Source organism: Caretta caretta, chromosome 15 (genome assembly GCF_965140235.1).
Source record: "Caretta caretta isolate rCarCar2 chromosome 15, rCarCar1.hap1, whole genome shotgun sequence".
In the NCBI taxonomy this organism is placed as follows: Eukaryota; Metazoa; Chordata; order Testudines; family Cheloniidae; genus Caretta; species Caretta caretta.
Genome location: NC_134220.1, coordinates 21,066,845 through 21,090,346, shown reverse-complemented (window position 1 = coordinate 21,090,346; position 23,502 = coordinate 21,066,845). Strand labels below are relative to the sequence as shown.

Here is a 23,502-nt window from a genome sequence, read left to right as displayed (position 1 = left end):
GCAGAGCGGGGACTTGAAGGAGGTTCCCACATCCCAAGTGCTTTTCTAACCACTGGGCTAAAAGTTTGGAGGGAGGTCTACTGCCACCTTGCAAGAAATTCCTTAGGTACCTCCTGACTCCAGGAGAGGTTTCACAGCTGAGACTCCCAAGCAGAGGAAGGTGTGTCCCTCCAGCCCAGTCTTAGGCACCAAACTCCCTGATAGCAGTGAGGCTTAGGACATGCCCCCTCTTCTTGGCATCTTCCATGGGCTAGCTTAGGCAGCTACCTCCCACAGTGTGCTGGCTTTTGTGAAACCCAGACTTAGGTACTTGTCTCCTTCCGTTCATTGCACAGGAAGCCTGAGAGCTGAATTCAGGATATGTGAAGCCCAGTCATTTTCTGAGTGCCGCACTTAGAAAAATTAGGCATGTCTGCAGATCGGCCTGATCCTAGAACATGGACTCTGACCCCATTCAAACTTTGAGGCTGGTCAGATTTGGATCCAAACTTCTCAGCTTAAGTTCATCTCTCTAAGATGAATCCAAAGCTCCTCCTCCTTTGTGGAGACTTGGGTCCAAATTCAAACTTCATGGCTCATTTCTATGTATGAAGTTCCATAGCCAGATCCTCAAAGTTATTTAGGTGCCTAGCTTCAAAACAATGGGATTGTTACCATGTTATTAAATTGTCTTTAGTGTTTATGGGACCAGTAGTAGTATCAGCCTTACTCATATGAATTACTCACATGAATAATGATCTTCAGTGTGAGTAATGGATGCATAGTTAGGCCCTATGTTATTAAAATAGCAATAATATATCTTTTAAATACATGTTACCAACATATTTAAAAAATGAAAAGTTCTGTATTAGTAAAGTCTCTTTTTCCCCCTCTGGTTTATTTATAAACAACATAATATGCAGTATTTGAAATAAACTGCAAATAAGAGCATAGCTATTTTTATCAATTATAGGAAAATCACAGATACTACTATATGCAGCTATTAAAGCAATAAAGTTTATTAATTTAAAACCAGAAACTATTTTGTTACTATAGTAACACTCAAATCAAACTATGGTGGCTGCCATTAAAATCTTTATAACCTTGCCTTTGCATGTACATTACATAATTGCAGTATTCAGTGTTCCATATTTGTAGTATTGAGAATACCTAGGTAATAATGCAAATACCATGGTAACAGTAACTACTTGCAAGAGAATTTATTGGAATTTTAATGGGAACCACTGTACACAAAGCATCTCAGCTAATAGCTATAAATTAGCACTAGAATACAGTCTTGTGATAATCAACGATCAGAAATTACATCTACAGGCCCTGCAGAAATGCCTAAGAAACATATAGTAATATGAGAGAGAGAGATTTAGTGGTTTACTGAACTGGTGGTAAAAAGTTCTATATAGCATTATTATTCACAACTGCTTCTTCAGCCACTAAGCAAGCATCAGAAACAAGTCTTAGTTCAAATCTAGCCCCGGTTATATAGTGACTAACACTCTAGAGGTGCATGGATCTATGTTTCTCTCCTGAGCCATCCAGTGTTTTAAAATACATATTCAAATAATCAAAGTAAATATTTATGATCAATAAACAAAACAAAATCTTTGCCCAAATAGTTGCCTGCTGGAGGAAACAGTAACATTGTAAATGTAAAAGTTAATTAAAAACATTCAAAGCAGAGGATATTAATGAGCATGGTTGAGCCATCATTTATTATGAATGCTATCGCTGTCAAGTGTAAGAGCAATTGAAATCCTCCTTGGCCAATGTTGACATCCGAGGAGAGAGAGGCAGGTATAGAAAGAAAATACCTGCAAACCACTTATACAGTGGATGCCTATTATATTTCATGGGCCAGATTCTCTGCCCTGCTCTACTCCCTTTGTGCCACTCTGGCAGTGCAAAGGGATCAGAGACTGGACCTGTCCCTCCAGCCAGGGATACCCTAGGTAATGTAGCTAGATCCTAAGCAACCCCCTGTGGTGTAGGGAGAGAGTTATTGGTGTGGCCAGAGCCGCAGCTGTTGGATGGTTCTTTGGGATCACTTACCCCCTGGTGGAGATCAGAGCAGCCCCCACATTGCTCTTAATTCTGAAAGAGTCAATGGTGGGGAAATTTGGGCAAAGTTACTGGAGCAAGCCTCTGCTCTTATGAACAAGTGACCTGGGATCATTAATGACTGTGCAGAACAGACAGCTCTTGGATTTTTAAATGTCTTATCAAAACGATCCCCACACAGAGCAAACTACAGGGCATGGATTTTCTGCACCTCAGAGGGCTGAGTCCCTTCACTAGTACTCAAATCTATTGTTCCTTCCATGCCTGGGTGTTCCAAACGTGGGGTTCTGTGCCCTCAAATCCCATTGCAGTCAGTGGGGTTTGGGGGCACTCAGCACATTGCAGAAATGGGTAACATCACTAGATGAGCTTTCCCACCAGCAGAATTCTGGGGACAGTATCATATAGTCTGCACATGCCCCTTCCCTGTAACCATGTGTTAGAACTATGCAATGATATGAGATTCAGGCTGTTCCTTCCACTTTGGAATGGAACATCAGGCACTACAGTTTAAACACTTGGTGAAGGAATGGCTTGTTAAAGCAGGCCTGTTATGTTCAGATGGCTGCTTTGGGTACATCTCTCGGTTGTAATGATTTTAATCTTTCCAGAGAAGAGTGCAGGTTCATGACTCAGTTACTGATACATGAATGTATTACAATGGTTTAATTATGCCCACACATTAAATTATAGTGAACTGGTGCTTCATCGCTTTGATTATTCGAGGAGTCAGGGTTGTTTTCTGGGATTAAGGAGAGCATTACTCGGCCGAAAACCTCTCTACAGCACCATCCTCTGATACTGTAATCAATGAGGCCTCTCTGACTCCTGTAGTAGGGTTGTGGGATCAGGACAATAATGCAAATGAGAAATAGATAAACATATTAATAAACACATCTACCAATGTGATATATGCCATCATGTGTCAGCAATGCCCCTTTGCCATGTACATTGGCCAAACTGGACAGTCTCTACGTAAAAGAATAAATGGACACAAATCAGACATCAAGAATTATAACATTCAAAAACCAGTCGGAGAACACTTCAATCTCTTTGGTCACTTGATTACAGACCTAAAAGTTGCAATTCTTCAACAAAAAAAACTTCAAAAACAGACTCCAACGAGAGACTGCTGAATTGGAATTAATTTGCAAACTGGCTACAATTAACTTAGGCTTGAATAAAGACTGGGAGTGGATGGGTCATTACACAAAGTAAAACTATTTCCCCATGTTTATCCTCCCCCCTGCCCCTGCTGTTCCTCACATGTTCTTGTCAACTGCTGGAAGTGGCCCACCTTGATTATCACTACAAAAGGTTTCCCCCACTCTCCCCCGGCTCTCCTGCTGGTAATAGCTCACCTTACCTGATCACTCCCGTTACAGTGTGTATGGTAACAGCCATTGTTTCATGTTCTCTATGTATATAAATCTCCCCACTGTATTTTCCACTGAATGCATCCGATGACGTGAGCTGTAGCTCACAAAAGTTTATGCTCAAATAAATTTGTTAGTCTCTAAGGTGCCACAAATCCTCCTTTTCTTTTTATATTGAGTAGAGTAACCACACTTCTGTGTTAAAGGCCTTACTTTGATTTTTAAGTCATGAGTCCAGATTCTGGGCCATCTTTTCAGTGTTGGAGAGGGGCTGAGTGGCATGGAATGCCCGTGGTCCAAGAGCTCTATGCCCCTTTCCTGCATGGACACTAGCGAGGTTGTCTGTGGTGGGGACTTGCAGGAGAGAGCAGGATGGAAATTGGAATCATGTTTTGCTAAAGGGGGAAATGGGAACAAGGAAATTGGAATCATGTTTTGCTAAAGAGGGAAATGGGAACAGGGAATGGGAGTAAGGAAATTGGAATCATGTTTGGCTAAGGGCAGGAATGGGAACAGGGACACAGGTGTAAGGCTCTGTGGTGTCAGAGCTGGGAAGGAGGATACTAAGGAAGGAAACTAGAATCATGCTTGCTGGAAGTTCATCCCAATAAACATCTAATTGTTTGCACCTTTGGACTTCGGGTATTGTTGCTCTCTGTTCATGCGAGAAGGACCAGGGAAGTAAGTGGGTGAAGGAATAAGCCGCCTAACAACTGGCAATGCCAAACTACACCTGTCCCCCACAAACTGTGCCTTCTGTGCACACTAAGGAGGCACAGCACAAAAATCATGCCCCCATTATTTTCCTGGAGGAGCAGCAGAATGGGGGCATCGACTTTACCATAATGGGCTAGAATAGCAAAAGGAAAGTTCCAGTGAGATGCCCCCAAATGCTCCTGCACCTAGAGAACCTCCCACCCATTGCATTTGCAAATGAGCATTGACACAAGCCAAGAGGAGAACTGCACATACACCATATTCACCACATCACGGCATTTTACAAGCATTTAAGGGCCTACAAAGGGCTTGATTCACTCATGGGAAACTGGCCATTACAGCTACACCCAAAGGGGGATGGCAGTTGGTGGTTCCGCTGCTTCCCTCTGCCAGTGGGGCTGCAGCCAGGCATCTGATGGAGTCTGGCTGCTGGAGAGTGGTCAGGAGATCTCATGAATCGGGACATTTCATGGGCAGTGTAGCTCAGCACCGCTCCCACTCACTCTACGTGCCGTGAAAAGTCATAGGGAGTTAATATGGATGGAAGCGCTTGCTAGGACTCTAGAGACATTTAACAGGCAAGGTGAAAAAGTTCATGTCTCAGTTTTGCAAGGCTGGTATGTTGACATGGCAGAAATTGCCTGATACCAACAGCTTAATGATGAGATTAATGGCATAGCTAAAGAATCCCAAGTGATAGGTGGAAAATTTCTCTGTCATGTTAAAGGAAAGCACGGATGTGCACGTGACAGCGTAGATGGGTATGGCAGAGTTGGTCGAAGAGTCCTGGGCTTGTTTTCATAACATGTTCATTTTTTTCGTGCGTGATGTAATTAAAACTGACCTAAGCCTAGGTGTAGACATTACCATGTTGATAGGAGAATTATTCTCTTGACCTACCTTCTGCCTCTTGGAGAGTTGGATTTACTAGAGCCCTTCTGTGGCTTTAGTAAGTGTCTACAGTACAATGCTGCAGTTGTGCCGCTGTAGTGTTTCAAGTGTAGAGAAACCCATAAATGGTGAAGGACTGAAATAATCCAATAGTCAAATTGTTTCCTCATTGACTCAGCACTTGCTGTCTTGCTGTGTAGGACATGTGAGGCAATCAGCATAATCAAGCCCTCCTATACTGATGCCCAAAGACAGCATTAAATACAAAGGGGAAGATGGTGAAGAACTTACTGCCAGGGGTGAATTTTGACATCAGCGGCACTGTTCGTCTGAGTAATTGCTCAGTTAGAATTAGAGCTAAACTACTTGGCCCTAACTTTTTATTTGTTAGACAGTATTCTTGGCAGGACAAGTTATATTCTTATGTGGATTCAAATATTTGAAGAAAGAAAGAGCGAGCCAAATGGAGGGAGAATAAATGAACTGGGGTAGTGTTCTTACAATAATTTGCAAAATATTCCAAATCCAGCTCAGCCCAAAAGAGCAGCAAATAGTGCCAACTGAATATTCTACTTGAGAAATGGATTAATACCCTAGGGAATAACAGCAAGGCTAACTTGTGTTTTCAATGTGTGTGTATTTGTATTTAGTCATCCTGTTATTTAGCAGCAAAAGCTCTTTAAGTAGCAAACTAGCCATTAGCTGCCTGAAATGTTGTTTTGCTAGGAAAGTACAGCTCAAAAGGCAGTATTTAAAAGCCTGACGGCTCCCAACCACAGGGTTCCCATGTAGGGGGCCTCAGCAGAGGAAAATGGCATATAGGCAATCATTCCATGGGGGGAGCAGGCTTTTCAGCCCCCTCCCGCATGGAATGGGTGCCTCTCTCCACAAGATCGGTGCAGCTCCTATGCCTCTGCCTGCCATGCTGCTAGAGCTGCTTCCACCAGGAGCTGCCCCCTTAAAAGGGAGTTACGGAGTGATGGGAGTTATGTCTGTGGAAAAAGTTAAAGCCTCTGGTAGTTTCCCCATAAGGGCAACAAATCGACCCACCACCTCTCACACTCTGACCACGTGTGGATTCGCAGCCCCCAAAAGTGCTCGCTTTAGGATTTAAGGCAAGGGACATGAGGGGATGGTGCCATGAAGAGCTGTAGGGCACCCTTCTAATCCCTAGATCTTAGGCCTTTAGGAACATGAAGAAACCCCCCATGCAGTATCCTGAAAATATCAAACTTTGCTATTCGCTCTTTCTGCTGATTTGAAAAGCAAATTAATCTTAGTCAGACTGTGCTCAAGGAAACATCTCTCCAAAAGAATCTGTATATTTGGAGCAAGGTAGTAAAGACTTCTGGCAGACGGCTTTGTTCATTATCAGGCATCTGTAACCCTTGGTGTGTTTTCATAGATATGATAGAGTTAAGGCAATTCTAGTGAAAAACCAAACTCCTGTGCTTCCTGGGTGATGGGTAGTAGCAAAGACATTGAACAGACCAAGAAGGTAGCAATCATGCTGAGGAAAATTTTGGACAGTAGTTTGCTGGTCCTTTATGTTGCTTTGACATAAATCATTACTTTCCTAGGCTGATCCCATCCCCTGTTACAATTCTCTTCAACACCAATTTTGTAGATGAGTGTGCACATCTGAGTAAAACGTCATCACAACAAAGAATTCTGTACCATGGTGACATGGGCTAATTGCTTTTTCATTAGTGGCCCAGACATTCCTTTGGGAATTGGGGCTCTTGTCTCACTGTGCAATCCATGCCTATGAATGGTACTACTTTGTAAATACTAAACACTAAAGGCAACTTGCTGACACACTCACGCTAAATAGTACCTAGTACCCAATTCTGTAATAACAGCTAGCTCTTACACAGCACTTTCCACAATAGGTCTCAAAGCAATTTACAAAGGAGGTCAATCTCATTATCCCCATTTTACTGATGGGAAAACAAAGGCACAGGAAGGTGAAGTGACTTGCCCAGGATCACAGGCAGAGCTGAGACTAGAACCCAAGACTCCCAAGTCCCAGTACAGTGTCCTACACTGAAATGCCTCCCTCCACTGACTTCAAGGTACTCTTTATTATGAGTAAGGGAGCACCTAGGGGGCAGATCACTCTGCGGGCCCGATGTTCTGCTCTTGTTCTCATTACATAGTGCCTTGCTCTGCAAGTAGCCTCACTGATTTAAGTCAGTCTGCTTGAGGAGTAAGTGGGGGACAGAACTTGGCCCCTAATGCTTAGAGGCCCTGAAGCAAGAAGGCACTTAAGCATATGCTTAATTTTAAGCAGGCAAATAGTTTCACTGAAGTCAAGCACATGCTAAGGTGCTTTGCTGGATGGGGGCACAACTCTCAGGAGTTGAGCTTCCTTAATTTTATCCACATCAGTGCCTGAGCCCTCACATTTTTTCTCGTTTAAAATAAAGCTCCTCATTCCTTTTTTTTCTACACAAAAACATGCAGCATTTTTGAAAAAATTAAACTGATGATAAGAAATCAAATGTGAAAGACTAAAGCTAGGAAAGACGACAAATAAGGGTCTGATTAGACCTTTCCATCAGTGCTTGCTTTACTGTATATCTCCTCCATTCCCAACCCTTCTGCCATGCCCTGACCGGTGAGGCAGAACTTCCCGGTGTGAATTCTTTAAGCTGCACTTGTGAAAATCCAAAGTAACTCCCTTTAAATCAACATAATGACCCCACAATTGGTCTGGGGTCGCTGAGAGCAAAATTAGGCCCCTTCTTCTTCCAACTTTGAACATCCATCTGCTTTAACTGATTAGCAGCAGATGGAAATGCATAACATTCACTACAGATTTCCCATGTGATTTAGCGATGGACCTCTGCCACAATAACTTGAGATGTTAGTGTTGCTATTAATGATGTCGTGATGACAAGAAAATTAACTCATGTCCCCAGGAAATACATTAAAGCTAAGGATGGGTGAATCTGTTCAGTTAACCCCCTGACATTTTGCTTGAAACTCATGTGGAACCTAAAAGAGTGTGTGTTTTAAAGAAGCTTGGTCAATGGATTTAATTAACTTAATGTATTGGAAACTTTTTTTGAATGTGTCTGCACCTTCCAGGGTCTGACCTAGAGTGGATGCAAAAGTCCCAAAATGCCAGGCATAAAGCTTTGTTCATGGAGTTTCTGGACTGCACAAGAGAAGCAACAAAAATCTAATGAGATTTGGAGGGAATCTGGATGAAACATAAATAAATTCAGACTAAAATTTTGGCTAAATAAAGGAAAGAGCCTGCTCCTGCCAAATTTCCAGCCCAGCTTTGTTGTAGACTTGTATTTCAGATGAACAACCTTTGGATTGTTACTCATCTCTAACTGGAACCTAAGCCCCATTGTAGTCAATGGCAAAACTCCCACTGACTTATTTTAGAGGCAGGATCCTGCAGTCAAGCCACCCCTTAGATACCTGTGGAAGATTTGACAAAGGCTTGCAGCATCAGGTCCTGCAACAGCAGACATTCCACTGGTTTCAGAGTAACAGCCGTGTTAGTCTGTATTCGCAAAAAAGAAAAGGAGTACTTGTGGCACCTTAGAGACTAACCAATTTATTTGAGCATGAGCTTTCGTGAGCTCATGTAGCTCACGAAAGCTCATGCTCAAATAAATTGGTTAGTCTCTAAGGTGCCACAAGTACTCCTTTTCTTTAGACATTCCACTGAAATTCCAGTTGTGGGGCCAAGCCTTGCTTGCCTGTTGGGGACCCTCTTCCCTTAAACAGAACTACTTTTTCATAGATTCATAGATATTTAGGTCAGAAGGGACCATTATGATCATCTAGTCTGACCTCCTGCACAATGCAGGCCACAGAATTTCACCCACCACTCCTACAAAAAAAACCCCTCACACCTATATCTGTGCTATTGAAGTCCTCAAATCGTAGTTTAAAGACTTCAAGGAGCAGAGAATCCTCCAGCAAGTGACCCGTGCCCCATGCTACACAGGAAGGCAAAAAACCTCCAGGGCCTTTTCCAATCTGCCCTGGAGGAAAATTCCTTCCCAACCCCAAATATGGCGATCAGCTAAACCCTGAGCATATGGGCAAGATTCATCAGCCAGATACTACAGAAAATTCTTTCCTGGATAACTCGGATCTCACCCCATTGGGCCTATTTACCATGAATATTTAATTACCAAAACCATGTTATCCCATCATACCATCTCCTCCATAAACTTATCGAGTTTAATCTTAAAACCAGATAGATCTTTTGTCCCCACTGCTTCCCTTGGAAGGCTATTCCAAAATTTCACTCCTCTGATGGTTAAAAACCTTCGTCTAATTTCTAGTCTAAATTTCCTAGTGGCCAGTTTATATCCATTTGTTCTTGTGTCCACTTGCATGAATAAGGACTGCAGGATGTGGCCCATATACTTCAACTTTTCAGAAACTGGTTCTGGGAAAAAAGTCTCATAAGAGAGAAAAGTGATGCTGAAAGGACTTAGAAACAGCCTTGGTTGCCTTTGTAACTGTGGTCCCAACCCTGCAGTCTTCACTCAGGTGAAATGTTCTTCAGCCTTATCCAAAGCTCATTGAAGTCTATGAGAGATTTGCCATGGACTTTGGCTCACCTGCCACTCCCACTCACTTTGCTTAGACTAGCAGCTGCTCATCACCTCCTAGGATTTATTCCATTGACTTTAATGGGAGTTTTGCCCGAATATAAGCCCTGTAAATCAGGAGATCTGGCTATTGTTATTAACTGTGTTTTTAAAAAAGCAGTACAAGCAAGTTCATGAGTAATTATAAGCAGAATAACTGCAAGTCTGAAGTCAATTCTGGTCTTTCAGAAAAATAAGAAATAGGAGCAGCATTCAATTCCCTTATCTAAACGTATATTCCTCTAGCTTCAACATTCTAATATGTGAGGCTTCTGTATGTGTGTCTCTCATATTTGGTTGTAAATCTGCAGCAATTTTAAGGTTGTGTTATTTTGTAAGTTAAAATACAATGGTGGTTCATCAACCCAACATTCTCCTATTCATATTGTTGACAAGGTATTAATGCCAGATGTCAAAAAAATCATCGGTGGAACAATTCAGTGGCTGAATTTCAGTTTCATATTATAATTGGAGTGCAATTGCTTCCATACTTTGCTTGCTAGCACATTAATAAAGTAAGAAGTTCATATCTAATCCGTTTATTCAGGCTAGATGTGAACACTAATTTCCCAAATAGCTTATCTGCCCTAAAACTACTTCTTAACGTTCTTGCACAAAACTCATTTCTTGATTTAACCCAGTGCTTTTAGAGAGCTTTCGTCCTCTGAGTATTGTAAGAAAATCCAAACTGTAGTGCAATTAGCCTTTGGGAATACAAGACATTTCAGCAGATGCAGGGTACAAGGCACTAAAGTATGGAGCTCTGGAAATTTAAGAATTTCTTTGCTGATTTTATGATGGGTCTTCATTTTTTTTGTAATAAGATCATAGTGTTCTCTTGCTATGTGATAGCAATCTCACTGACATACAGCAAAGGGGACATGGTGATAGCGACTTCACAGGAGGAGAAGATCAAAGAATTTATAAACAACTAGCATTTCAGAAGTCCCAAAATATCAGTGAAGTTCAGGCTTCAAATAGTTTTTCATTTATATATAATTCTGAAACTGAAATTCAGCTACAAATGCTAAACATCCTGTGTTTTAGAAAACAGGTTTTGTTTGCATTTGCTTTGAAAGTGCAGTCTACTGGACTTACTCACACAAGTGGTTTTGATAACTGGATCATATGGTCCATATTCAGTGTGGGCTCAATTCTGCAAGGTGTGGAGCATTTTCTGATTGATCCCACAACTTCCACTGAAGCTAATATGAGTTGAGGACGCTCTGCTCCTCTCAAGGAACAGTCAACACCACTGGGGGAACAGACCCTTTTCACTCAGCCCGTACCAAAGCAAACCTTGCATTGGCTACAATGGGAATTTTTCCTGAGTAAAATCTCAATAAAGACCTTAGCCATTGGCTTATTGCCTTCAGTTGGACTCTCACATGAATACAATCAGTACGATTTGACCCTGTGTTTGTGTACAAATATATGAAATAGAGATAGGGGGACCAAAACAATGAAATCTTTAACACATGCTTAAAATATCATCCACGATTAAAAGTAAGGATATGCAATGCAAAGGGTTTCGGAACAGATTGAAACAGCTTACATTAAATGGTAACTAGAACTGCTTCAGTGAATGGTGTACCTGTCAGATCAAAAGTAAGCTGCTCATGACTGCCCGTTACAGCCTGGTAAATAAAATAAAATTGTATTTCCAAATGATGGGGAAGGAGACAGGGAATGTCCAAATTCCTACTGAATAATATTCAGATTATCCAACTTCATAGAGACCAGTGAATGAAAATGGTGCCAGCTTTCACAAGGAATTATTCAAATGGCTCTAGATCCAGTCCAGAGTGGGATTCTTGATTTCCTACTACCTGTTGTCCAGCAGTAATGATGGGCCAGATCCTCAGCTGCTGTGAATAATCATAGCTATGACTGGCCACAAGAGCTGAGGATCTGCACCTACGTGCCTAAAGTCCACAAGAAACAGGGCTTGGGGGCAATGAAGGAAAAGATCTTGAGAAGCCTCAGTGGCCATTAAACTTCAAAAATCTTAAATATTTTCTCATTCTAAAAATTATTAAAGCACATATGTACAAATAACTACTTCTGCTCATTCTGAGGTGAAAAATAATTAGTAGCAGCCACTACAGTCTGCATCCCCCTCCTCCTCCTCCTGTTCAGACCTATTCTATTCTTCTTCCTTCATGGTACTTACTCTATGGTAAACAACACACACTGTAGTTAGGGCTGCCCCGGCAGTAATCGGACCCCCAAGGCTCCGCCCTGCCTCTTCCCCCAAGGTCCCATCCCTGCTTCATCACTTGCCCCAGGCCCCGCCACACCCCTCCTCTTCCCCACAGCCCTGCCCCTGCACGCCACAAGCCTTGTGAGCAACTTGGCCCTGGAGGTGGTGATGGCTGCTGCTGCTGCACTGCCTCCTTCCTTCTCCTTAGGGTTGCCACAGATTAAAAAAAACGGAGCTTGGGGCTTGTCAAATGGCCCCCGGACACTGGTGAAAACTGGACAGGCGGCAACACTAACTGTAGTTGGTGTCTGACTTTAGACTAGAAGGGGAAACTGTACTTTCTCTGCCTCTCAGCTCCCTCTTTCTCTCGCTCTCAAAAAGCTAAGGTGTTTTGACAGCAAGAGTGTCCCTCCAATAGTAAAGCTTCCTTCTCCTTTTCTTCACCTATGACTCTAGACGGGATGACAAACAAGCCTTTGTTCTGTCTTTCCATGTCAATCTTTTCAAGATTCCCTGGGAATTCTTTTCACTCCATGGATGTTTTTCTGCTGGGCCTGTCATCAAATGCAGCATGCCTTTGTGTAAAGCAGAGTTCAGGCTTAACATTTTTCCTTAATTCTGTTTCGAAATGATCTCATGCCAACATTGCAAGCAAATTTTGGTAAGTGGCAAGAATTCAGCACTGAAAGGTCTAAAAGAAGGTGCTTTCTAAAACACAGACGCACACACATTGCAGTTTCCATGGCCAGTTTGTCAGGTGCTGGTAGGAACCTAAGATATTCACATATAGAATAGGGTTTTTTGGCCTTGCAGTTGTGGTCAAATCCATACTTCTGATGATGGGATGCAAAGTTTCTAACTAATGGTCAGTTCTCATTCAGCACATCTAACCCAAATCTCAATGTGCAGATAGTGGACATCCATTATAAAAACAAACAAAGTCCCCAATAAGATGCTTTAAACAAGAAAAGTGGGTCCAGATCTTAGCCCCCCACTTCTGCTGCTTTGTGCAGAACAGCCAGAGAACCAGTGGGTTTAGGTTTCTTAGAATTTCCCCTGCACAGGGGAATTTGTGGGTGGCACAGAACTGCTAAAATGGCATCTAGGGGGAAAAGAGTACAAGCTACCAGAACTATCCTTGGGATCACTGTCAGCCTAGCCTAAGTAAGAACAGACCAAAATTATAGCCCTATGGTTGGAAAGTTAATATAAAAGGCAAAAGTTACCCTTTTCTGCTGGATTTGTAGAATACATACTCAGGGCACTCTGCATCCCTGACCAGGACGGCTCTAGGTAAAGCAAAGACGTGTTTGGGGCAGCACAATTCCAGGGGCAGCATTCCGGCTCCCCCCTGCCCCCCCCCTTCTTGGACAGTTGCGCTCTCTGAGCTTGGGGCAGCAAAAAACCTAGAGCCGGCCCTGCCTCTGACATATTCCATGCTCATTTCCCTGACTAAGCTCTGTTTTTTCTTATTTAGGTCAATATTGGCATTCTCATTGCCGTCACCAGAGTCATCTCGAGAATCAGCGCAGACAACTATAAGGTGCACGGAGATGCCAATGCAGTCAAGTAAGTCATTCTGTTCACATTGCTTTGCAATAAGGGACTCACCTAGAACGAGGTTAGGTCACAGATGGCTATATCATGTGCTCATCTCTGTACATTGGTAGGATGACTCAATAGGAAAAAAAAAAAAACAGTCACAGTCAGCAAATTAACCCCCCATTTTTAATGCAGGAACTGTGCTATGGAAGGGGGAAGCGAAGCTGGAGTTAACCCCTTGTTTGCCAGGAGCTAGGTAGTTCCCCTACCATCCCATCACAATCCCCTTCACATACCGACTCATGATTGTGTCTTCTATTAACACTTTGGTTTCTTTCCCCTTAGAGAATAAGTACATTCAAAAGTACATTGCACAGAATGCAACAGTCATTTAATTAGTTTACACTGGAACATTTCAATACTCCCTGGCTTTCTGAGGATAATCCCTGATTTTGACCCTAACTCAGCAAAATATTTAAGCATGTGTTTACCTCTAAGTCCATCCCTATTGAAAAGCACCTAGGCCCATGCTTAACTTTAATTTTGAGCTTAAGTCCTAACGCTCTTATATATCAAAGCAGTTTACACACTATGGTAGTGGCCTTTTTGATGGCCTAGCCAAAACACTGCCTTATTAAAGTGCCATCCCATCGCCAGAAGCTTGGAAGTGACACTTTAACTTAGATACATCTCTGATATCTGAACACATGGGGCTAAATTCTAACCTCAGTCCAAACCCATGGGGTTGCAGAATTTAGCCCACTGAATTTAAGTGAAACACAGTATTGTACAGTCCAGAGAGACATTCTTGTATCTCCTAAACATGCTTTCCTCCAAATATAAAGAGGACAGATTTAATGTGTCTATTACTGAGTCACTCTAAAATGTGTTGACAATTTGCTTTTTATGTTTCTGAGCCATGATGCACAGTACACTTAGGATTTGGTGAGGCTGTCCTGAAATTGTGACATGAAGAGTCATTTTAAGATTGAATTACTCACCTAATTTTTAAAGCACCAGCAACTTTCCAATATTGGTGGCACTGATCTAATTAAAGTGAACTTAGTTATTGTATATCTTCTGGAGTGAAGGGAAAAACAGTAAATATGTCTACACAAAAATCTATAAGATAATTATTCTGCAATTAATTCAGAACACTGGAAATTAAAAGGACTGGTGATTCGAGCCTGGGTGAGTCCCTGTACCTTCAGAAACATGAAGGAATTACAGTACCTAAGGAGACAAATGGCCATCTCTGCCAATAACTATTTTTATTTTCCATTAGAGCTATGAAAATAAAGAAACAGTGTCCATAAGTTAATACAAGCTATATAGATACCATTGAGTACCTAGATACTTTGGTGGCTGGTAAATATATATTGAGAGAGAGAGAGAGATTATGAATCAATACATACCATAGGAAGATGTATAAATCAACACATACCATTGGTATCTTTATGACACTTGTGAGCAGTGCAGGTGGGAGCATAGTGAAGTGCAAATGAGTAGCGCTTAAGGTCCTTTGTTTAAATAACACTAGGGACAGAGTTAGAATGCCTGACATACAGACTGAAAATGTGATTTTTTTTCTTCGTCCTGCTCTAGGCCATTTAGGGGTGTGGCCATCCACGAATCCGTGCATCCAACCTAAGTCTGCCTCTGACATTATCCTTACAGTTAATAGTATGCTGATGACATAGATAATTATTTCTTATTAATTTTTCAGTGTCCCAAACTGTGCTAGGCACCTGGCAGCACAGACAAAGATGCAGTCCTTTCTCATAGCAGCTTCCAAGCTTATTTATTATCATGTGTGCCAGTGGCCTCCAGAAACCCCAGTCATACACCAGGACCCCATGGTCCCAGGCACTGTAAAAACCGAACAAAAAAGCCCCCAGAGAACTTGCAATCTACTTTCAGACCTGATATAATGAGGAGGATTTAAAAAAAAAGAACAAAACAATAAGGAGGTGTGGCAGGAGATGCAAAGCAGTAGGATTATGAAGTTATTCAGTTATGGACTGTATATCATGGTAGCACAACTCTTCGGTTAAGTATAGGTAAAATCGATATTACAGAGACTGGGTGGGCAAGGTAATATCTGTTATTTGTCCAGCTTCTGTTGGTGAGAGACAAGTAGGTCCAATAAAATATATTACCTGATGATTACCTGTTCTGTTCATTCCCTCTCTGCCCCCTGGCTTCGGCCACTGTTGGAAGACAGGATACAGGGCTAGATGGACCTTTGGTCTGACCCAGTATGGCTGTTCTTATGTTACCTCACCCACCTAGTCTCTCTAATATCTTGGGACCAACATGGCTACAATCATGCTGCAGACAGTAATGTAAAATAGATATGTCATTGTTGGCTAATTTCCTGTGGGTGTTATTGCAGAAGTGGGTCTTCCGGAGAGATTTGAATGAGAAGATAAGTGGCTTTCAGGACCAGGTCCTGGAGTCCCTAATTCAGCAAAGCACTTAATCACATGCTTAACTTTCAGTTAAGGCACAAGTTTGTGTGTTATTGCTTTGCTGAATCAGGGCTTCCATGCTTAGAAGATGTCATGGAAAAGGGCACTGATGTGGGTTGTTGGAGAAATGAGGCGTTGAACCTGATGCTATTAGCAAAATCCAATTTCTTGCCTTTGCAGTTAGTATTCCTTGCATGCTTAGGGGAGTTTATACATTTTTGTGTTAAAGGAGAGACGATCCCTTTCATGTTAAAGTTTTCCCAGGAAGAAAAAAGCTAATCCCACCAAACCGAACAGGATTCTCTGGTGTTCTCACAGCTGCATGGGAGACTTTTTTCAGTATAAGATAAGAACCAAATACCAGAAAATCCTGGATGTTGATTAGCTGATTTATTATGTGAGCATGTTGGAGTGAGTGAGCATAGCAAGCTGAGACAATGACACAGAGCAAAGGGAAATAAAAATAAGGCAATAACCTCTGTAGTTTCCGTCAAGCTACTGTCACCAAGGACTACAAGGTAGCATTTGAGTCGACAAGTTAAATCAGTGGGGGAGAAATCACTGAAGGCTGCAAAATACTTCATGTAATGGCATCCTTAAAGAAAGGGCCTGTCAGGCATCCATCTGGATCGTACACTTCATTTGACATTAGCTGTGGTGGAAAGCGGATGATGTTAGAAAGAATTCATCAGGTGTATTTTTAGAAAATCCAGCTTGATTGCAATGGGACAAGGTGGGTTTTGCAAGACAAGGAAGCACTGAAAACAAGTTGAAATTTTTGCTGCAGTTATGTATTGTCTCGGGGGATAAGGGGATTTTGCAGGCACATAAAGTGCTCAGGGTATCAGAAACCATCAGACAAAGGTGAAAGGATAAGAATTACAGTACAGGGGAAATTGTGGTACCAGGGAAGGTCTGCCCAGTGCGGCAAATTGCCCTAGCTAAGGGGCAGAAAAAGAGGGAAGGATTTAACTTGTGTCTTTTCAAGATGGGAAGAAATTAAAGACAGGGAAGCCCAAGGGTGAATGCTGAGTTTTTGTCTGAAAGAATTTGGATGATGATATTTAAATAGAAAGATTTCTAAGTTGGCAGGTGATAATGAACTGGATGGCACAGCGCAATGAATGAAAAACAAATAAGAGGTGGCAGAAGGAATATAGCAGGGCTGCCAAATGCTTGCTCGCTTCTCCTTGGTAAGAAAATAGGGTCAACATTTACAAGTGTGGATGTGTAAAATATATCTATCGGCACCTAAATAAGTGGCCTGACTTGCAGACATTCTCAGTACCTACAACTCCCATTGACATCAGCATGAACGTAGGTCCTTAAATTTCGACATCCGAGTCTGAAAATTCTAGCCTGCAATTCTTAAGCCCACCTTCTTCCAGGTTTTGCTGCCAGAGGAAAACTTTAACCAGATTGAGGGGAGCTGATGTGCTATGTGAAAAGAAAGCCAATTAAAGGGATGCTATATTGTGGTCCAAAGAAAAAAATATCAAGTGATGGAGCCTCATGACAAAATGTAAAAGTTAACAAAGACTAACTGCACTAGAAGCACATTTTAGATGGTACATGGAACATAAAATAAAAGAAGAGATATATTTCTAGTTAATACAGGGCCTAATCTTCCAAGGTACCAAACACACTGGTTACAAGGTCTTGAGTGTTTTACACTTCCATTGAGTGCATTAGGACTGGAAGGCACTTAGTGCCTTGAAATATCAAGGTAGAGATTATCTGAAGTACTTGATAGACTAAGAATGCAATCATGATCACGATGATACCAGTCAGAAAGGATAATATATTGGTAGAGATGCGTTGGTTTGTCCATGGTGTATTTAGGTTCCCTAAAGATGAGGTTACTTGGCAATGCAAGTGGATATTACCAATGGGAGCCTGTTTCTCTTGGCAACAGACAGTAACAAACTGATGTAATTATTTATAGTAATTGATCATGATTTTCCATATGGCAGTGATCTGAGTCAGCATGCTGATTGGATTATGACTACAGAACAGCATATGCCAGCTCTTTGCTGTAAGTGCAACATGCATTGAAACCATATACAAGTTGGGCAGTTTGCTAGCTCTTCCTGCCTATGAAATACCCCAGTATAGTTCTTGTTCAGAAAGCTGGCATTTGCTTTTGGCAAACTGAATTTCCTCAAAAATTCAACTTTATGGGAAAAAGTCCTGAATTTCAAAACGAAAACAGTAGTACAAAAAGGGAGAAGGAAGTTGCTTTCTGTAATATTCAGAGTCTAGCTGTAAAGTGAATCAACTCCATGTCTTGTCCAATATTTAAATTCCTCTCGCAGCATGGTGCAATATGGGTGAAGTGACCTTCTCAGTTCCAGTTGTTGCATGTCCCACTGAAGGGAGCAGACATATCCTTAGCTAATCAGTTTACTCTAGTTTCAAAGACACAAGGCAGGTGCACATTAACCAACCCCTATGAACTAAATAAAAAAACAAAACCCAAATTAAAAAACTATTGGCTGAAGTTCAAGAAGAAACATCAAAGAGAAAAACTCATGTGTCTTTGGGATGCAAATGTGCAGGAATCATAGTAAAATTACCCATTTGAAGGTCCAATGCTTAAGACATTTTTTTGGAGCAAAAGGGGGGTTAAATTCAAGATTTCTGGAAATCTGATTCGAGTAGCAGTCCAGATATTAAATGTTCAGTAGGTAGGTTCTTTTTTTGGTCACAGTCTGGGCTTGTATCAAATCATCTATTCCTGCATGTGAAAATACTCAGAACTGGTCACTTTTATGGACATCTAAGGGGTGGCTGAATTCTAGCACAGAAATACAAACTAGTAATTAGGGCTGAGTGAAGAATTTCCCACAATTGTTTATTATCTGAATTTATTCAGTTGTTTCATGAATTATTTAATGATGTATGGTTTATTTACAGTTTCAGTAGTAGCTATCAGGAAAGGTGAGCTATTACCAGCAGGAGAGCTGGGGGGGAGGGGGGAGGGTTTGACCTTTTGTAGTGATTATAGCCCCCCCGCTCTCCTGCTGGTAATAGCTCACCTTAAGTGATCACACTCGTTACAGTGTGTATGGTAACACCCATTGTTTCATGTTCTCTGTGTATATAAATCTCCCCACTGTATTTTCCACGGAATGTACCCGATGAAGTGAGCTGTAGCTCACAAAAGCTTATGCTCAAATAAATTTGGTAGTCTCTAAGGTGCCACAAGTACTCCTTTTCTTTTTGGTTTATTTACAAATATTCAGAATATGAACTCTGTTGCTTAGTTGTGGTTGGTCAAACAAATCACACAAGCACTTCCAGCACAAATAATTTTGTGTATGAATTCAGATGTTGTGTTCCATGAATAATCTTGTTATACCTTTGTGATTTGCTCCCTGTGAACGTTTTTGCCACTGAAACGTAATCACCGTTCATAAGGAGCGAACACAGAATGGGCACAAGCATAGCTGAAGGGAATGCATTAAAATATCTAAAGGAATATTGATAGACTATTTTTTGCATTTTCCACCTAGCTCAAATAGGGTGAATTTTGGGAAAGTACTTAAGCATGTGCCTAACTTTAAGCACATGAATAGTTCCACTGAGTTCAATTAAATAGATGAGTTCAATGGGAGTACTCATGTGCTTAAGTACCTTCCTGAATCAGGGTCCTACTGAACAATTAAAATAAAAACCTCTTGTCTTTATTTATTCATGCAGTATGCAACTTCTTAAATGCAGGGTTCACACAGAGACACTGAGTTTTATTGCCTTTTTGTTTTATACATGTATCCACTTTATAATACATGATGTTAGAGCTGACTGAAGATTTGTAGACAATAGTTTTCTGCTAGAAAATGCTGATTTGAGAAAATTGAAATGTTTAATGCGAAGTATCAGTTTTGTCGAAATTTTGGTGGGAAATTATCAAAATGTTTGATTCCAATGAGGGTGAAAGATTTAATTTCAACATTATCACTTTTACTTTTATATTCTATTCTACCTGAAATTATTGTCAAATCAAAGCATTTTGACATTATTGAAAGGTCAAAAGAAATATTTCAAAAATATTTCATTTTGCAAAAAGTCCAGAGATTTAGAATTTTTGGCCAATTCAGGTGAAAACCAAATTTTTCAAAATACTGAATTTTGACGAGCCCTACATGGAGTAGTTGATCTTGGATGCAAATGTAAGAGTTCAAGGTCTCAGCTGGGGGAAGTTTGGGGTGAAATACTGGATGCTGAAAGAGAGATTTCCCCTAACGAAAACTTCAGTTTTTGGTGGGTTTACTGTAGAGATTGACTCCAACGTTCCCATAGCCTGCTGGGCACAGGACATGATTTTACAAAGCATTTAAGCACGTGCTTAAGTGTTCTGCTGAATTGGGGCCTTAGTGGAGTGGACATACTTCAGTTAAGATCCCACTTGCTTAACTGAACACCATATAAGCACCTTGAATCTGTTATAAAGCCCATCATAGTCAATGGAAAAACTCCCACTGACATCAGTGGGGCTGTGGATCCACTTTTCAGCACCTCATGGATGGAGATTGGGTGAGGGAGAGTTGCCTTCCTATGCTTGGGTGAGGAAAGATGTCCAGTTTGACTGTATTGTCATAAATAAACTTGATCAGAGAAAAGCCTCCTTTATCACATGTAATCATTTTCATCATATAAGTGGGGTGGGGCTTCTGAATATATTTGGGTTAAAAGAATGTGCAGTTTTTCAAAAAGACTTAATTACAATACTTTCAGGAGACATAGTGGACACACAAAAGTAAATACGAAATACAAAACGCCTTTCTCCATCTCTACTTCCACAGAAGTGGTTTTAGGCTTGAAACAAAGCTACTGGGCGTAGCTATATCATTGGGCTTCCCAGCATGCTCAATTTTACACCACATTTGTCCCACAGATAGAGTTTCATTAGCTTGCTCTCAAATAAACAGCCAAATCAAACTCTTGCTGACTGCTTCCCCACTGTCTTCTCAGAAATGGCCCAATGAGTTGGAACAATCAGTATCATTTATATAAAATGTAGACTTCATAAGCTAGTGAACCAGAAATGATAGCTATCACAATCAGCCAGGGAGAAAGCAATTACAATATAATTAGAAAATTTCCTTAGCGTTTTACTTTGTTTCACTATACACATTCTCTTTGTCCTGCGAAGCTCAATGTTCACTCAATAAAATGATCAAAACAGTCCCTTAGATCTCTAGAGAGGGAATAAGTTTTTTCCCCCATTTTGTTAAATTAATGATTGAAATCAGGAATACATGAAAAAATGGTTTGTTTTCCCATGATGGCTTGCAGTATAGACCCAATTCCGCTCCCATTGAAGCGAATACGGATTTTGCCATCAACTTCACTGAGAACAACTCATATGTTCCCTTTCCCAGAAAACTGTATGACAGATTTAGGATACATGTATCCATTTGGACATGTTTGACACAGGAGTTACATGTGTGCTATTATGTGTTGTGATTCACATAACCTTGAACCAAATTTTTGAAGGAATTTCTAACTCCTACATGAGGTGCTATTGCATTAGCAACCATGCAGAATTTTTTTTTTTTTAAATTAAAGAGACTCTTACTAAATTCTACAAAGCTAAACAGGCATAAAGTCACAGAAAATAAAAGCCAAGATATCTAATGTTGTTAAATCCTCCAGATAAAAAGAAAAAAAGAGGTCACTGGCTTAATTAAGTGCTTTGTTTTTTCTACTTACCTAAACAATAATAAAAAAAAAGGAAGCCTTGCGTTTTCTAATTTAGAATAGCTGCTCTATTATCTATTTACATTAGCTAAAGATTTACAGCTAAATCATTCACATGCTTTTCATTTCCTTGAACTATGCATTCTTATTTTCTGATAGGAGATACCCACACGTACCGTCTGCACACAGACACCCTCATTGATGGCACAGCTATTTGCGAGGGTTTTGCCAAACACACTGAGTTGCTCTTGTTCAAAGGCCTCCCAAATGTTTCTAAGAGCGCTTTTGTTGGTACATAGATATGTTTCCGTTTACTGTGGACAGGGCAGCGGATAGTGGAGTCTTTTAGTGGTCTGCACGCCAACAAAGGGAGGCAAGCACACTCTGCCATTTACCATTTGCTAAATTATTTGCACGTTCTTGTACACAACAGAATCCATTTCAGAGACATTTCCCTTAGAAGAAAAACAAGAAATGGATCCCCTCTGCTCATTCAAGTCCTATGTTTCTGTGTTTTGGATCAAGGCTGGAGTTCCTGGTGGGATGCGATGCCGTGGGAACCAGTTAATATAACCCCTTTGCTGGAGTGGGAACACGTCCCATCTACCTCTCCCCTGCCCTAAATGTAGTGCTGGTAGAAAGTGCCATATTGTTATCTGAGGAAATCTCCTGTGCACCACTGAATCAGATTACCACAGCTGTCATATTGATTTGGTGTCACTACTGAGACTTCCAGCACAGCTTCCAATGGCGCCAGCTGAGGCATGTAGACCTTCATCCATTAGGAACTGTGCTGAAATCCACTAACTCAGTGGTGCCCAACCTTATTACACAGGAGGGCCACATAAACATAAGCACAACCTCGTGTGGGCCAAACATATTAAGATTTAAAGTCACCTGTAACAATTCATATTTTAAGTTCTGCTTGTTTCGTATATGTTTAGATAGGTTGTTTTTATGTACAGTATCGTCTATTTACACACTTGCGTAAACTAAAATGATATAAACATGAAAAAACGCTAAAGAATCAGCTGTTAGCATATTGTGTTGAAGCAGGTCATGGGCCTTATGAAATGCTCTGGTGGGCTGAGTATGGCCCATGGGTTGGGCATCCCTGCACTAACTCATTGAGATCCCAGTTTTCAGGCCTAGACCACTGAAGAATCACAGAGGTCACAGGAAAAACATACATTTACATGGCTTTTAAATGTAATTTAACCTACTTTTTGGTTGTTTCAAAGAATAAGCAGACAAAGGGCTTGACCCAGTGCCCATGGAAGGTGGTGGGAGACCTTCCTTTGACTCAGATGGGAGCTGGATCAAGCACCCAATAAGCAATGCTGACTAAAGGTGCAAAAAACTCTTAGAAGGTAGAGAAACCAGTAGGCATTAGAAACATAGAGCATCCAGCATTTGCTGCAAAAACTGTTCAGCCACGCTGAAAACATATTCAAAGAGGTGCATGACACCTGGAAACGGCAGTTTGTTTTTTATTTCACCATGTACAAGGGCTCAATGTGTTAGGAATATGGAAGCGGGTACTATGCAACAGGATACATGACTGTGTATGCACACAAAGCTATTCCTCTCCCATGTCAGTTTTTAATTATGTTCTACATTTTAACTTTTGGCGTAGCAGCCACCTTTGCATTTGCTTTGGGTTTTCCCTGCATCTGTCAGTATTCATTGCTAAAGTGTTTCTTGCATGATCGGCTTTGGTATGCTTCACACAGAAAGTTTTCCTATCTATATAGATAGATAGCGATTAGTAAAGTTATCTTCTAACAGATGTAAGTAAAAGTGGGCTCTGCTCCAGCAGCTCACAATGCTGCACACATCCATAGGGTTTGTCCGTGGACTCGAACATTCCAAAGCACTTTGCAAAGCCATAAATTATATCCCAGAAGCATACTGAT

General features: G+C 41.1%; 1 protein-coding gene and 1 long non-coding RNA gene across 3 annotated transcripts in view; one reads left to right on the top strand and one right to left on the bottom strand.

The window, feature by feature from the left end:
* Positions 1–23,502, bottom strand: part of LOC142069314 (uncharacterized) — a 440,919-nt gene that overhangs the window by 104,402 nt on the left and 313,015 nt on the right. The window lies entirely within an intron of this gene.
* Positions 1–23,502, top strand: part of ADGRD1 (adhesion G protein-coupled receptor D1) — a 240,070-nt gene that overhangs the window by 188,346 nt on the left and 28,222 nt on the right. For both annotated transcript variants that reach the window (XM_048821726.2, XM_048821725.2), the window contains one exon: positions 13,348–13,439. In XM_048821726.2, the coding sequence (XP_048677683.1) occupies positions 13,348–13,439 (92 nt within the window). The remainder of the gene's footprint in view (positions 1–13,347; positions 13,440–23,502) is intronic.